The sequence below is a fragment of the Pundamilia nyererei genome, unplaced genomic scaffold (genome assembly GCF_000239375.1).
Source record: "Pundamilia nyererei isolate P.nyererei 1_Seehausen unplaced genomic scaffold, PunNye1.0 scaffold00069, whole genome shotgun sequence".
Lineage (NCBI taxonomy): Eukaryota > Metazoa > Chordata > Actinopteri > Cichliformes > Cichlidae > Pundamilia > Pundamilia nyererei.
The window spans coordinates 2148074-2163802 of record NW_005187470.1 but is presented as its reverse complement, the minus strand read 5'-3'; the positions used below and the strand labels follow the sequence as shown (position 1 = coordinate 2163802).

The 15729-nt window shown below is 41.6% G+C and overlaps 1 protein-coding gene across 3 annotated transcripts; it reads left to right on the top strand.

Moving 5' to 3' along the window:
- The first annotated feature begins 167 nt into the window (after nucleotides 1–167).
- fam53b (family with sequence similarity 53 member B) lies at nucleotides 168–14376 on the top strand. Of its 3 annotated transcripts, none has more exons than XM_005736480.2 (5): nucleotides 168–357; nucleotides 6881–7112; nucleotides 7790–7844; nucleotides 9250–10013; nucleotides 13286–14376. In XM_005736480.2, the coding sequence occupies exons 2-5, from the start codon at nucleotides 7023–7025 to the stop codon at nucleotides 13634–13636; spliced, it is 1260 nt and encodes a 419-aa protein (XP_005736537.1). In that variant the 5' UTR covers nucleotides 168–357; nucleotides 6881–7022; the 3' UTR covers nucleotides 13637–14376. The 3 variants fall into 3 exon arrangements, with proteins under 3 accessions (XP_005736537.1, XP_005736535.1, XP_005736536.1); XM_005736478.2 differs by having other exon boundaries at nucleotides 7790–7850; XM_005736479.2 differs by having other exon boundaries at nucleotides 172–245; nucleotides 7790–7850.
- The last annotated feature ends 1353 nt before the right edge of the window (nucleotides 14377–15729 follow it).

Genomic DNA, 15729 nt, shown 5'->3' with positions numbered 1-15729 from the left:
ATTTTCATTTCTACCATAACAAGCTTCGACTGAATTGTGTATGAGGTATAAATAAACTAAAGAAACGCAAAGAATATGAGAAAACTAAAAAAGATTGTAGCATAAATAACTCGTGGGACACCCCTCGCCCCTACCCAAAGTGGTACGGCTCGCGTATGTTGTCACAGGCTCATTAGCGTGCAGTCTTGTTGGACAGTAGAGCACTGGGTTAATGTTGTAGTCTGCAGGAGCTGCCTTGAGCTGAAGTAAGCTTCCTGTTCTTTTTTTTCTTTAGTAAAACAAAACTCAACACGGTCAACCGAAACTAACCAGTTGCCCGGTGGTTGTTGAAGATACGAGACGCTCACCGTGATGATTGTGAGTGGCAGTTTTTAGTCTAAAAAAAACTTTCTGGCTTAGCTAACTTTGAATCTGTTACTACTATGTCATAAAGAGTGAGGTGCGATGTTCCTCTGTGTTTTGAAAGTGCGTGGTTTCTGTTAATGTAATATTTATGGTGACACATTAGAAGTAACTCCCAGCAAAGTGTTGTCGGTGAAAACAAAACATAGCTAAAAGTAGTAGTTAGTTAGCTTAGCAACTTTTCCTCTTGTGTACTGCCTTAGCCATGCCCTTTTTGTGTTTTGCCTAGGTTATTACTTGCATAAATTCTACTGTAAATGATTTTGTCTTCTGCCGCTTATTATATTTATGTTTTGTCACTATAATTTGTGATTTAATATTGTAGGGACTTATAATAATTATATATAAAAAAAGATATAATAGTAAGTTTGTCCATTCATCCACTCAGCATTTTTGACAGTAAGTATAAATTCATCCACATACATTTGTAAAGTGACTTTGAAGTCCAGACATTCTGATCTCATACTGGATTTTCCCTCACGCATTGCAAAAGAAGTCAGTGTTGGTTAGTTAGTGACAAATGTATAAGACTTTTAAAATACATTTTACAGGTATTTATTTGCTGGTGGGACATTGGTGGCCCATCTATTTCTCAGATCCGTGTGTAGTTACACTCTATGCTGTTTTTCTTATCTTTATCTTACCAACCTTACCCTCGGGTATGAAGTCAGGACTGGCTGATACACAGTCCAACAGATTCTGCAATTTAAGTGGATGTTGGGATCATAAACACAAGAACTTGTTAACTTGTTAAACCTGAACTACTGGCTGTGTCCCATAGCTATAATTGGGTCTGATCAAATTTATAGGTGGCTTGTATCATTTATTAGGGTTACATTAGGTGACTTGTCCTTGAAGTACAGATGTATTTATTTTTTACTTTCTGTACATGCATGTGTAATATCTATTTTTCACAATTAGCAGCTTGTGGCCTTTCTGTCATAATCCTGTTTGCTTCTGTGAGCTCCCATCACAGTAATTTCTTTGCCAGACTCATTTCCCTTTCATAAAGGATTTTAGAAAAGGGGTTTAAGGGAGTGTTTGTGTTGGTAACTTGGACTAGCTTAGTTTTCAGGGCCTTTTCTTCTAAAATTAAGAGGCATCCACCTGGATGGTTGGCAAGCTCCTCTGAAAAACTGTTAAACAGTTTTAGCTCAAGGACACGAGTGACTGCCTATCAGAACTTGCCTTAAACAATATGTAAATATCCTGTGTACTGTAATGCCATTGTTGCAGCATTGTTCACTTCCATGAGACAATGTTGGGACTACATGGTATGTAGTCAGAGGGAAGGCAGTGTTTAGGTTGGCTAAATTCCTGCATGTAAACCCCAGGAGTAGTCTCTCCCCTGCATTATAATGTCCACTCAATGTGCCTTATTCTTATTTTGGTCCATTAACATGCAATGCTTTTCCAATGTCGTTGTTGTGTCTTCAAGCCTCTGTAATTAAGTGACTTGGCTAGATTTAGAATTCAAGTGGACAGCATTTCTCTCCAACTTGGACAAGTTTGTTGAAAGCCGTGATTACAGAGATCCACAAAGCCGTTGTTCTGGACAAATGTATACAGTGCAAGTGATTATGTATGAGAAAATTAAACAGCAGGCCTGCTTTAAAACGTAGGCCTCCTTGGCTGCCATGCATAGCCATGCTGAGCCTTTGTGTTTATGGTAAGTGGGCAGCTGCATGCTTGTGAGACCTTGGCTGTACCCCAGGCCCTCAACTGAGTCTGATAACTGCTATTGAAGCCTCCCAGCCATGCTCATTTCTGACTATTCACTCACTGCTTTAAATGTAGTGCACCTCCTGTTTGACATAGCCTAATTTCTGTGAACATGCAGACAGCTGTGGGCTAGCCTGCCTCCTACAATGAGTTTCATAAATTTCATTTCAGTCAGTCAGCCGTGACAGTACTTAGTAGCACCTGCCCTCTGTGAGACCAGCTTATGAGAGTACCAACAAAGAAAGTTTCAGGTTTCAAAATCTTGAATTTCATAGTAAGAATTCTGCATGTTGATATTGTTTTAAATTTGGATGTATGTTCCAGCACATCCACAGATACAAAAGCGCAACACTACTTTGACACTATGTCATTCACATATCTGGTCTATGATGTAGTATCACTAGCTATATTAATTCAAACACCACCATGTCATTAGAGACTGTTCAAATGCGAGTCCAAATATGGGGCCTGCATGCAGCTCAAAGATGAACAACATCAGTGCCAACAGCTTGGGGAAACAAGCTTTTTAGGAACATGCATATTCTTTCCAAGGGAGTGTTTCTGCAGAGAGCCACAGCCAGGCATTTACCCAGCATTCCTTTCACAAGTGGTGCAGTCATGAAGAGCAGCATAAATCCCTCAGTTCGTTTTTAAGTCTGGCCATCTCAGGTGCTCAGCAGATGCTCAGATTATTGAGATGGCCACAATCCTGGGATTGTTGAGGGCAGGACACAGCTCCAGCTGCCATTCTTTTGTGCACATCAAAAGAGGATGCGTGGAAATTTAGCTTGACATCCTCGCCATCACAAGATGTTTTGTGTATCAGTGTACCCAGACGAGAGCTTTAAATTTAAGCACTGCGATATCTTTCAAATGGGTACATAATAATCTTATAAGTAGTTTAGAAGTGTATTATACACTTGATTTGGGGCTAAAACAATCATATCTGTGTTGTTTTCCACCAGCTGTCCAAGTGCTATATAGATGGATTAGCATTAGCTCTGATTGCCCATCAGACACAAAGCTGCTAAATCCTTATATAATGGTGGCCCAACCCATGGGATTACACCGTAAGTCATGTATGGCAAAGCTGTTCAAATTGACGAAACAGGGGTGCACTTATTTTAGATGTGCAAACCCAGTTTAAGTTAAAAAAAAGTGTCATTTCTTTTCTTTTTTCATAGAAAAAACAGTAGGGTATGTGGAGGTTTTGAGACCTTGGCTGACTTTAAAGCAGACATTTGCTTTAACTTGACCCAATCAATTCTGTGGTTTCCTGTCGTGTCCTATCTCATTTACGCTGTGCCATAGCTTTCTGTTTCTGACAACCTAAAGCTGCGATGGTTGAAAGCCTTCTAGTGACCACAAAGGAAGCGTGGAGTCCCATCAGCTTGCCCAAGGCGGCTTATTGTTGTGTTTCAGAAGGGCTGCTGTCACTGCAGACTTGGCTGCTGTCACTGCAGTCTTTGCTGCAGTCAGTCAGCAGCCTGTTTGCATGTGATGGAAGGCCACGTCTGAGGAGCACGTCCTGCAACGTTGTTCCCCTTTTATAGAGATTAGACTTCTCAGTTGTCATAGTGTCAGCTGCCCTGGCTCAGATAAAGCGTTATCGCGCTGCAGAACCATAGAGACTCCCACTGATTCCCGATAATGCCAGCATCGTTAATGGAGGTGATTCGAGTTTTGACATCAGAAGGGGAGTGGCACCCCTTGGGCAGAAATTCTAGATACCTCATTTGGCAGATTACACCGTCTATGAGCACAGCTGTGCATGCAGTATTAGGTGAGTGGGTTGGGTGTAACCATTAAGCACTAGTCATGCTATGGTATGGCTTCCACATTTGTTTTACAGGTTTGTCTGTACAAGAAAAGGCAGACCAAGCTAGCCTTTGCCAGAACTTATTCACACACTGACACAAGTTTAAATGGCTTTTAAAGGCTGCAAGGTTAGGCTTTTATAATTGTGTATTCAACTCATGTCATGGAGCCGAGGAATGTTTATAATTATGTCATAAACCTCACCCATTTAAAGCACTCAGTTCAGATTTATGGGAGATGGGATTTGTGGGATAAAAATGAAATGCCCAAGCATGAGAAAGATGATTAAGCCGCTGCTACAGCGGTGGTTGTTTACAATTTTAGAATCAAGAATGTAGGACTCGATTTTGTCTTTTTCCATCCTTCTAGGGAAGGGAGACGTAATTTAATTACCTCTTTGTTCAAATAAATGTCAGAACTTTTCTCATGTTTGGGCAAACTTTCTTTTCTCTTTGTTAATGTCGCTTACGTATGTCACCAAGTCATTCAGTGTAATATATAAACAACTGTTTCCTCTGTCCAAGCACATCCATAGCTATCTCTGCAGTGAAACAGATCTCTGAGGTTAATACTCATGCACAGTGTAATCGGCCTGACCCACTCCAGCTTCAGGCTTTTATGTGTCCTTTTCTCAACACACAGGCCACAAGTTAAAACTGCCAGACATCCTTGAGTGGTGTTGATCTTGTTTTATATAACTCTGCTAAAAACGTCCTTCTAGTTAAGTTGTTTTCTTCATGTGGTAAGTGCTTGTAATGGAAATCATATGCCGAATGCAAATGCCACCTTCAGCATGTCAGCTCCTGCAGGGTCTTGTGATGCTCTTCCCCCAACATCCCTCACGCACACACACTTTACCCCACCGCCGGCAACCTCAGATGTCGCCTTTATTGTTTCCCACGGTGTCTCATCTTCTGCACAAAGCACTCTTTTGTTTTGCATGCACCATCTCCCCCCCCCCCTTTTTTTTTTTACTCCACTTGCAGTTGTTCTGTCATTTAAGTGCACACCCTCTGACCTTGCATGCAACGTACGAAGATCTTGTGTCCACTTCACTTTATTTCAGTCGCCTAGCTTACTTGGCTTCGTGTGGTACTGATCTAGTGGTTGTAAAATTCTTCATGATGATTATATAGATTTATATCTGTGACTAATCAGCAGTTTTACTGTAATCATGGCGCAGCATTAATGCGAAGAAGGTTGTTTTGATAACCGCAAGGTCAGCTATTCCCAGCCAGCCCCTGAGGATTCAATTACACAACTTTGACTTTGCTCTATTCCTTGCTGTGTGCTTAATGGAATACTTTTGAGGAAACTTGCTCTCTGTACTATAAAAACAGGCAAAAATAAAACAAGGTATAGAGTTCCACTTTTGTTGTTAGGTTGGAGAGAACATGGAAGTGAAACACCTTGTAATATTAATCTATCGATGGCAGCATGATGAAATAGGTGACGCCTTGTCAATCAAAGCGAGTGTTTGCTGGGAATGTTTACTCCATTGAGAATAATAAATAGAGCTTGTCGAGCCATTGACCTCCTTGAAATTTCCACTATCTTCCAGATGTTGAACAGGATGCTCCTGTGTAGAGTGACGGGCGAGTTGGAGAATTTATCAGTATTAAATGCTCATCTCTGCACATGCAAGTTAGATCTAAAAAGTTAAAAGCTTGCTCATTCGTGAAAGAATGTGTTATTTGTGGTTTCATGGTTGTCATAAGTGTGCGTGCCTGTGCAACGTTAACAGGCCAGTGATTGAAATCATTTGATAGACTTAAACTAAGCATGCATTATCTACCCAGGGTATAATTTAATCTGATCAAACCATCCTAACTAGCTTTGTACTGTTTAGTTTGACCTAATGGTGACAGGTTACCCCATGTAGTCCTTATTACAGTACTTGCTAATAAGCATTGTTAAAAAAAATAAAGAAATACAAGTATTAGTAAGTATTAATTGAAGTAGACTATGAAACCTGTTTAGATTTAGCTGTGAAACATTTTTTTTACCTAATTCTCTCCCTTGATGCATGCTATTTGTGCCATCCAAATGACCAAAGAAGGGGTTGACTTACAAGTTGGCTTTTATAGTAGCAAGATGAAACCTTATAAAGAATGTGACATTTGCACATTTTCCCATTTTATACAGCTACAGTAAGAGTGAGAATGTATTTCAGTGTTTAAGCAGTGACACAAATCCCCCTTTGGGGATGGATGAGAAAGGGCATCCGGCGTAAAACTGCCAAATCAAACGTGGAGCTACCTGCTGTGGTGACTCCTTGTAACAAGGCAGATGTATGCAACAGTTGAATTGTCTCCTGATGATTTGAAGAGCAAATGTACTGGTGATCAGGTGGGGAAAGCCCTGACCCACTTTTTAAGTTTTGCTTCTAGGTGTGGTAGAATTAGAATTATTGGGTTTTTACAAAATGTTATGGGATTGGTTTAGATCACTGGGTAGAGCAGGAGACCTATGTGCTGTAAGACTAATGCAGAGGTTTGGGTTTGAATCTGACACGAGGACATTTACTTGTGTTGTAGTTTGATTACTTAGCTGAATACATCGTGTAAATTTTTGTAAAATTGTTGGAAAGCTACAACTGGAACATGACAAATGGGTAATGTTTTACATAGCATAAGCATGTTATTATTTTCATTGCATGCCCACATTAGCATATAGCTCAAAGCATACAGCCTGACAGCTGCTAATGTGACTGTAGCTCTAACTATTCTCAAGGAGAGAGATTTCCTGTAAGACTTTTAAGATTAACTTTTGATATCATTAGGAGTTTAGTAGTTGAAGCTGAGATGATGATAGTGTCCCTCCATAAAAAGGAGTTTGTCTTCTCCTCCTGCTTGATGGCTCTCTGCTTATATGGTCGACAGAATGTCAGAAATGTACTGAATTATAATCCTGGGCTCATCTTTGTGTGTCTGCTCAGGATTGGACCGAGGAGTGAAGCACATTCTGGGAGGAGCCGAGGGTGGGCGTCTTTAATTTATGAGAAATCAGTCTGCTAACGCCGTGCTCATCGAGATGTCCTCCAGCTTAACTTGGCATTACCGTAACGACGTGGGACAAGCATGTGCGTTGCCATGGTGATCATTTACCCCAAAACACTGGAAAAGAAGGGTGCCGATGATGTAACAACCAAACGCACAAATTTTGTCCCGGTAAGAAGGTTATTTTTTATTCATGTGAGCAGATGTTTTGTGAGTGTGTGTCTCTGTGTGTTATTTCACATGTTTACATAAAATGACACAACCTAACCACGAGACTTCACCCAATGAGGAAGAGGACAATGTTCTGCTCAGGTTTAGGAAGTTATTGCATTACTCCATAGCACTTTTATGATTCTGCATTTTATTTTTCTAATTTGCCAACTTTAACCAGAGCTACAAAATCTTAGTCAGTAATAATCCACTCTGTTGAACCCCCCCACCCCCCATTTTTTTACCAAAATGATATTCACAGATTCACTAGAAACGAGTATTATAGTGCTCTATCTACTAGGATAAGCAGCTCTGACTCAGCACAGAGTAAAAATTCCCCCACTAATATGGACTGACTTTGCCCTCTTAGTCCCATGAAATGAAGTCATCATGTTCACGGGCTGAGCATCCATCAGAGGAATTTATGGTGGAATGCTCTCTCTCTCTCTTTCTCTGCGTTGCCGAGTTGCACGTAGGACCAGTAACGCATACACAGAATCTGTCTTTCCAGTAGTTGTTGTTTTTGCTTCTTTTTCTTTGTTGGTTTACTGACTTGTAATTATTAAAGCCTGTTCTACATTTTATTTTTGTGGCTTTCCTGTAAGCTGAAAAATTTCTTTTTTTTTCTTTTTCTACAGTTCCAGGCACAGACCATGAGCCAGGGGACAGCACTTTTCTCTTGCGGACTCATGGGTAAAGGTTTGCATTATGTGACATGGATAAAATCTTAGATCTTTAACTTATTTACATGTTGCACATTGCTTACAATAACAAACAGGACAGGAAGTGTTGTTATAAAGTAGTTATGTACTAGATGGTCTAGATGGATGATTAAAGTCTAGTGCATTTTGTTCATTGTAGCTTTATGTTTGGTGAAACATGTCTGGCAGGTGTTTTTGCCAACAGAAATAATACAGTAACGACTTTGTGTTGGGGGTTTAGCATTAATTTAAATTTTGCGGCACTCCTTGATGCTTCAATACTCCAGACATGCTGCAAAAGAGTCATATCTTTAGTTTTCTTCTAGCGGTAGGACATACTTTACAGTCTCTGTTTTGTATAATTGGATGTATTATGTCCTTGCAGTTACTTGGCATTGAGTGTGTAAGAATTGAAAATGTCCTGGCATAGAACAGAGCTGTACCAGAAGGCCTTTTGTTCTTTGTCCTACCCGTGTATTGTGGATGGCATTTTGGGGAATTTTATCTCCAGTGAAGAAGAATAGACCTTTTGCATACCAGAAGTGGGCAGTGGCCTCGATGTTTAGTATCTGACTCAGAGTTGACCAACCAGTTCATTTGGCATATCTGTTCTGTGGTTTACGAGTGTTGTTTCTATGACAATAACAGGTGTTTGCATGGTAGCTTTGGTTTCGGAGAATATCTGACCATTGACTGCAAATACCGAGCTGGTCTGATGCATCGCTCTTGTAAATCTCAACGAAGAGATGAAAAGCTGTAGTTAGAAGCTTATTGACATTTGCTCAGGCATGTTGAGTCAGTTGGACGTTGAGCTCCATTCCCTTTTCCAATCAGCTGTACTTAAAGACGGTGACGCTAAAGCAGTGGCTGCAGGGCAGTATTTATTTTTAGTGCCAATTAAACAAAGCAGTGAGTAGTGTCAACACAAAGTACACATGGTGACACCCATGCTTATGCATTGCATAAGTTGTGGGTACTAAACAATTGTAGTACCTAGGGCTAAAAGCAATTTTCTTTGTTTGAGATTCATCTCCTAAAGGAGTTTGCACAGTGCTGCGGGGGTGTATAATGGTGGATTTTTAATTGTATCTTAATATATTTTTAAAATCTTTGTGTAAATTTGACACTAGGGAGTAAATTTGCAGTCCTGCATGAGTATGGAGCTGTTGTTGAAAACTGCTGAAGAGACTGAAGTGAAAAAAGAGGGAAAGTAACAGATTAGCACTGGAGTTTGAACACTGCATTAAGATCTGTGGGCAGCTGTTGATTGATCAACACACTTTCAGTTCAAGTTTAGCCCTTACATTGTTTCCCATATTGTAGGTGGGATTGTGTTTGGGTGTCTTTTGTTTTTTAAAGGCAGTTTCATTCATATAAATGTGGTCTGTCTGTTGCAGACACAAGCCGGTGGAGGGACATGGGTCACAGGTGTGCCATACAGCGGAGGCCAGTTGGAACCAGCCTGGAGAGCCTGTGGGATGTTCTGCCAGAAGTGCACACAAGTTCTGCCCACTGGGACTGGGATGTTGGCTCCACTTCAAGCACAATCACTAACTTGTTGCAGGACCTAAGCCTAACTGAGGCCTCGCACTCCACCGCTCCCCCCAGCAAACGACAGTGCCGGTCCCTGTCTTGCTCAGACGAGCTCAGTGGTTGTCGCTCTTCCTGGCGTCCTCAGGGCTCTCGCGTGTGGACAGCTGTGGAAAAGCGGAGGTGCCACAGTGGAGGAAGCGTCCAACGCAGCAGTATTGGAAACATGCAGAGTGGCTTCGCGGGCATGCAGCGCAGCTCCAGTTTCAGCCTGCCTGCCCGATCCAACACCCTTGAGCTGCCGTCTTTCACCCAGCGCCCTCCATGGTCTTCTGCCTTCACCAGCCTGACTCCCTCCTCCTCTTCCTCAGTGCCCCTGTCCTCCGACCCTTCATCGCAGCCCCTCTACCTCTCTCATGAACAAATTTGTCTCCCTGAGCCTCGTGGACCGTCACCTCCCAGCTCCCCCGACTCCACTCCAGAACTGGAACGCCGTGGAGGACAGGGGGGTCTTCCCCGTAGTCGCTCACAACCATGCGTCCTCAATGAGAAGAAGACTGGTGTGAAGCGCAGGAGACCAGATGACACACACAAACAGAGGCCTTCACTGGATCTGGCAAAAATGACACAGGTTGGTATTTAACATGTAGATCAGATGATAATATAATATTTTTCTTTATTTAGACAGAAGAAACATTAAATACTGAAAACCTGCCAGTTTACCTCTTCCATTTAACAACACGTTGCACTCAAGATGCTGTCTGTTAATACACTGTATTAACTTTGAAACTGAGCCAGTCATAATTTATTAGGAGCTTTTTCCATTGGCGTTTTTATGTGGCATTTATTTATCGGTTAAACTCGCCACAACCCCATGACTTCAAGGAGGAGGATTACAGGAAATGGTCATACCAGCTGGAAGCTTTGCGAGGTCAATCAGTGTCAGTCACAAGCATTTTTCTCCTTATGTGTCGGATAAACAAAACACTTATGGTTAAGGTCACTCCATTGTTTCCCTCAGGCGTTGTCATTAAAGGCAATTGTTAATTCATGCAAGCCTATTCAGGGTCACATTCGATTATCTGAGCTTGTACTCACAGAGTTTGAAGAAAAGTAGCCCCATTAAATGTGCTACTGAATAAAGATAATTTGATCAAAGCAGGAATTACTAGAGGAATGATTAGCTTCGGTTGGTCGCTTCTGAAATTTGGATTTATCTGGACATCCTGGCAGGCGTTTGTCTGTTTGCCCCTCGAGCTCACACACACACACGCACACACACGGTGCAGTTTCACACATTCACTGGCTGGATCATAAACTTGGAGCTGGACTTGGCCCCTGTGAGAAAGTCACCCAGAGTTCAGCAGTGTCTTAACAACAACGCTGCTGTGACACGACAAACAGACGCCGCACGCGCTCCAAGCAGGAACGAGGTCAGCGTGGCGAAAACAACCTTAGATGAGGCAGAGAAATTTCAGGGTGCTTAGATTTGGATCTTCCCTGCTGCTCTTTGTCTCTGTTAAAAAGGCACAACTCTGACAGGTAGAAAAAAAACAAAAAAAGCTTCCAGTGATCGGTAAATTTTGTTGCTTCACTTTCTTTTGAATTGAAGTGACTGGCGTAAGGCAAACCCTGGAGGAAATGACTTCCAAATGACTAGCATGAGAGGGATAAAATATCATTTGACTTTTAGCCTAGCTACGCAGATGAACTTCAGTCTTTTCTAAATGATTCATTACAGCAGTAGAATATAGAGTTTGACACGTAGGTTTATCACTCAAGCTGCTTACAGGTGGATGTTGAGGTGGTGGACGGGTGGAAACAGCAGGCATCCACACAAGGAACTGCAACTGGAATTTCAGAGGGAAAAATGGGAAATGTTCAAGTTTCCAGCCTGAATTAACTGCAACAATCCCATTATTCATAAACCCTTAATTGTCGTTATTGCTCTAATTGGTTCTGAGGAACAAGCTTTCACTTAAACCTATTTACATTTTATAGGTTAAGTGATTTCATTGAAAAAAGGACTAAATATGTTATATTTAAAGTATGAAGTGTGTAGTTGCCTTAGATTCAACAGAAATGACGTTCACGTTTGATGATAGAGTAAGTCTGTTTGGCACTCAGCTCAAGGGCTTATATCGCTTCACACCCGTCGCCCTATCCGCATTCAAAGTCACCTTACTATTCAAAGATCGGTCTCAGTGCTGAGTGCGTCTCTAAAGTGTCCTCTCATCCACACGCCTCACTGGTGTGATTTACTCTCTGCGTGGTTCACTGTGACTGCAAGTGGAGCAGCTGTGGCAGAGGTTATAGATCGTCTCACAGGGGGGGATATGTGTCGGGTAAAGAGATATTGATTTCTGTAAATTCAGCTCAGTGCGTAGATCGCTCCCACTACCAGGCCTCATGAGCTATTGATCAGCTTTTATTGACGGAGAGTCAAGGTCAGTATGGATGAGGAGACTTTCTGCTCTCCTCTTCGTTTCATTCAGTGGGTGGGTGGGAACGAGGGAGCGTGACAGTAACAGACAACGCAGGCAGTACTTACTCATTAGCCTCATTTTTATTGGTGCAGTAAGTTATGTGAGGATACGCTGTCAAAGAAGATTTTGTGTGCATAACAAGTCTGCTACTCTAAATTAGAATTGTATTTGTTTAAGTTAACATCCGTGCCACTGTTTTTTCCATATCCCAGACTAATTGTGACCTTATCAGTTTAGTCTCATGGTCTCTCAGGCGAGAAGTCTGAGAGACCTAATGCTGAAGGCAGCAATGTGACACTGGCCTGCTGCTGACAAATGCACCCGCTTGACTAGAGCCAAGAAAAACAGCAGCGCCCTTTTGATCTAGTAGAGACTTTACTCACTCATGCATAGATCTGACCACGATGCTCTCTATGTTTGCAACTCTTAGTGGGTGATAAATCTTGAAAAAGTGAGGTTATTTGTGAACTGACATTGAATCAGCTAGATTTGAAATCACATTTTTATCTATGCTGAGATTAAAGAGGTGTGATTTGTCGAGTCATAATTAGGGAACTATCATTACGAATTGTTATGAGTTAAAACCTACAAATATTTCCCTTTTTTATGTTTTCCCGTTTTATGTATCTCATGTTACCATAAACTGTCCTGTCCTTTGTGGTCTTAAAACTTACATTTGATTTATCTCTTATCTATTTATTAATCGCAACTCACTTGGCTGTGAGCTGCATGTCTAACAGTCCCATGCTTGTTTCATGTTATATAAGCACACAAGTGACAGCAGGTTTCACAGAGCTCCTATTCTCCCGTGTCCCTCTGCCCTAACACCGTGACAGTCAGGCATGAGGCAGCTGTCCTGCCTTCTACACATTAGCTGTACAGATTGGAAAAGCCTCAGTTGTAAAGCTTCTCGTTCCAGCGTGCACAGCTGTCACAGGACTTGCCCACAGCAGTGCTGGCACACATGTATTTGCCTACAAAAGGTTCTGGGTTTCCCAGATGTATGTGGGTGTTGTGCAGAGTCAAAAGGCCAACATGAGTGATGTCTGCCTCCTGGGTATCTGGCTACTTGCTGTTTTCCAATCTCTCCCATCGGCCTTCAGATCACAGTTAACAGTCTCACATGCTGTCTGTAATGGAAGCTAAATTTGTATCCTTCAAATCTTGTTATATTTTTATATTATAGAGTTTCTTGACCAGTGTCCAGCACTGACCTCACTCAGTCACCCACATGCTGTTTGAGTACAGTAGTGGGATTGTTTTCATAAGACGTCTGTGTGCCTTTAGCCATGCTTGTGTCCTCTTTAGGATATGGGTCATACTCCAGGAAGGGAAATGTTTTGTGGTTTAAGTGCAAGTCTGCTTCCTTGAGAGCATGAATTCAAGGCCTCTAAAAAAATTCATTGGCTCTCCACAGAAACTTCGGAATTTCCACAGTCTGAGCTGCCCAGGATTCACGGGCGAGGACGGCCGCGAGTCCAGCCAGGCTACCCCCACCCTCAGGAGCACCACTCAGCGCGATACTGACGACTCAAACGAGCACAGCTTCAAGGACATTCAGCCTCAGACCAAAGAGGGCGAGATCACCAGCACCGTGTCGTCAGACACCGCTACAGAGGATGCAGACTGGAACTCCACCGATTGTGACGACATGACACCAGGAACGACCAATGGGAAAGACAGTGAGCCTTTCTGGGCAGGTCTGTGTAGCATGAGGAAGGATCAGCTTGGAGGCGAGCTAGATATTGAACAAATTGAGAGGAACTGAGCGGGACTGCCTTCCTCCTGGGGGAAGCTAATTTAGAGGACTGAAAGAAGAACAGTGCTGATAGTCTTAAGGAAAAAGCAAGTGGAAAGCTAATACAATGAGCGTTCTAGCACTTGTCTTTATTTTTTCCCTTGTGGAGAATTTTGAACAGGAGCTTTGTGTGCGAAATGCCTATTTTTGTGGACTTTGTGTAGTCAGAAGCTACTCCCCCACTGTGTGGTATCTTAAACATGTCTCAGGAGAACAAGAAAGTCAGGGAGGATGGATGTGGGTGAAAATAGAACTGATAAATATAAAAATGATTATGTTGGCTCACAGACTGGGGTCTTTAACATTTCTCTGTAACCCTGATTACCCTAATTGTACTAGATATGGAGAGAATTCACAGCGGGTTTGTAAAAATTCTCTGCTCCAGGAAGAGTGTCTTTTCCTTTGACGTTCTTCAGTAGTACGTGGGTACATGATGGAGAAAAATGGAGACTACTTCATGAGTTACTGTTAGTAAAACCCCTTTCACTTTTACTGAGCAACAGACTGCACGCACACACCATAAAGTATACTGAAGAGCTTAACATTTCACACAGTAACATCGGGCTTATCTCTGGATCTCTGCTCCTGTATGTTTGAAGAAACGTGATGCTAATAGCGTTAATATTCTTTCTTTTTACGATTTGTAACTACAGAGTTATGTAAAACATGAGCATATTTCTATACGAATAAACACACTTTTTAAAGTGTCATTTGTAACTTCATTATTTAGGTGTTTTTCTCTTGTCATGACATATGGGATCTCTGGACTATGTTTAAAGCAGATTTTAAACTCAGCTAAATTATTTACCATTGGAGCAATTAAAGGATTCTGTGACTGCCAAATCCCTTTCTGGCCACTTGCACGTCTGCTATTTCACCATGGACTGCAAATTTAAACAGACAGAGAGGGAAAAAAGATAAATAATTATACTTTTGTGCAGCCGATTAACAAAGGTGATTAAAGCTAGATCAGCAGCTGCATCCAAGCAGTTTTCATCAAAGTGTCCAAAAATTTTGTGTGCGCGGAAATCAACTTTTACATCCTGAGGCATCTGAGGGGGAGCCATAAATTCAGCCTCGTAACCACTTATCCAATTCAGCGTTGCTGGAGTCTGACCCAGCTGTTGTAGTGTAAGAGAGGTGAGCTACACCCTGGACAGGTGGCCCGTCTATTGCAGGGCTAACACAGAGAGGCAGTCATTCATGCTGACATTAACATTCACAGATAATTTAGAATTGGCAAGTTAATATTCACGTTTTTGAGCTGTGGGAAGAATCCAGAGTACCTGGAGAGAGAACATGCAAATTATACACAACAAGGACCAGCCTGCCAATGAACCACTAACCACTGCACTGCTCAAGGAGAGCAATTAGTGCAAACTGCCTAAACTGACCCATGCCTTGCTGGTGAAAATCTACCATGTGTAGGTGATGCACAGGATTTAAACAGCGTAATCTTAAAATACAAGTTGTCCTAAAAAAGGTGCAGTTTGTCATTGGCAAAATCACACAACTCTTAAGTCAAATGCTGGAACAAATCAGTTTAAAAAGACTAAAATCTTCACAGTAGAAGGCCATCGAGATACACTGAATAAAAGTACTTTCATGCTTAAACTTAACTTGAATGTTGGATTTTATTTATTTGGGGAAAATATAATACTTTTTCCATAAACTAGCACATGCTTTTATATTAATATATCTGATATTTTAAGATAAAAAAGGTAATACAATCAAATACATAATAATATTACATGATTGTGGGGTATAATTGTGCATAACTAGATCTACTTTTGATGATTTTAAGGATATTTTGCAGAGGAAAGTTGCACAGTACATTTTAATGCAGGGATTCTTTGCTATCTTATAAGTGTTACACACTAGCAATGTTACTTTTGCTCAAGTAAAGCAGCTGAAAGACCTCTTTCATTAATAGCAGCAGTGCACAGGACAGCAAGGTCATTGTTGGCGACGTCTTTAATGCAACGATGCAGACTGACCCAATTAAGTTGCAGGAAAAGACAATCACAACCGTAGTAGTGGTACTACTGATGAGCCTGTGTTTG

Excerpts from the sequence above, each read along its gene's own strand:
- fam53b (XM_005736478.2), top strand. The coding sequence starts at position 7,023 with ATGTGCGTTGCCATGGTGATCATTTACCCCAAAACACTGGAAAAGAAG. Across the intron at positions 7,851-9,249 it reads TTGCGGACTCATGGGTAAAG|ACACAAGCCGGTGGAGGGAC; the intron begins GTTTGCATTATG and ends TGTCTGTTGCAG. Across the intron at positions 10,014-13,285 it reads ATCTGGCAAAAATGACACAG|AAACTTCGGAATTTCCACAG; the intron begins GTTGGTATTTAA and ends GGCTCTCCACAG.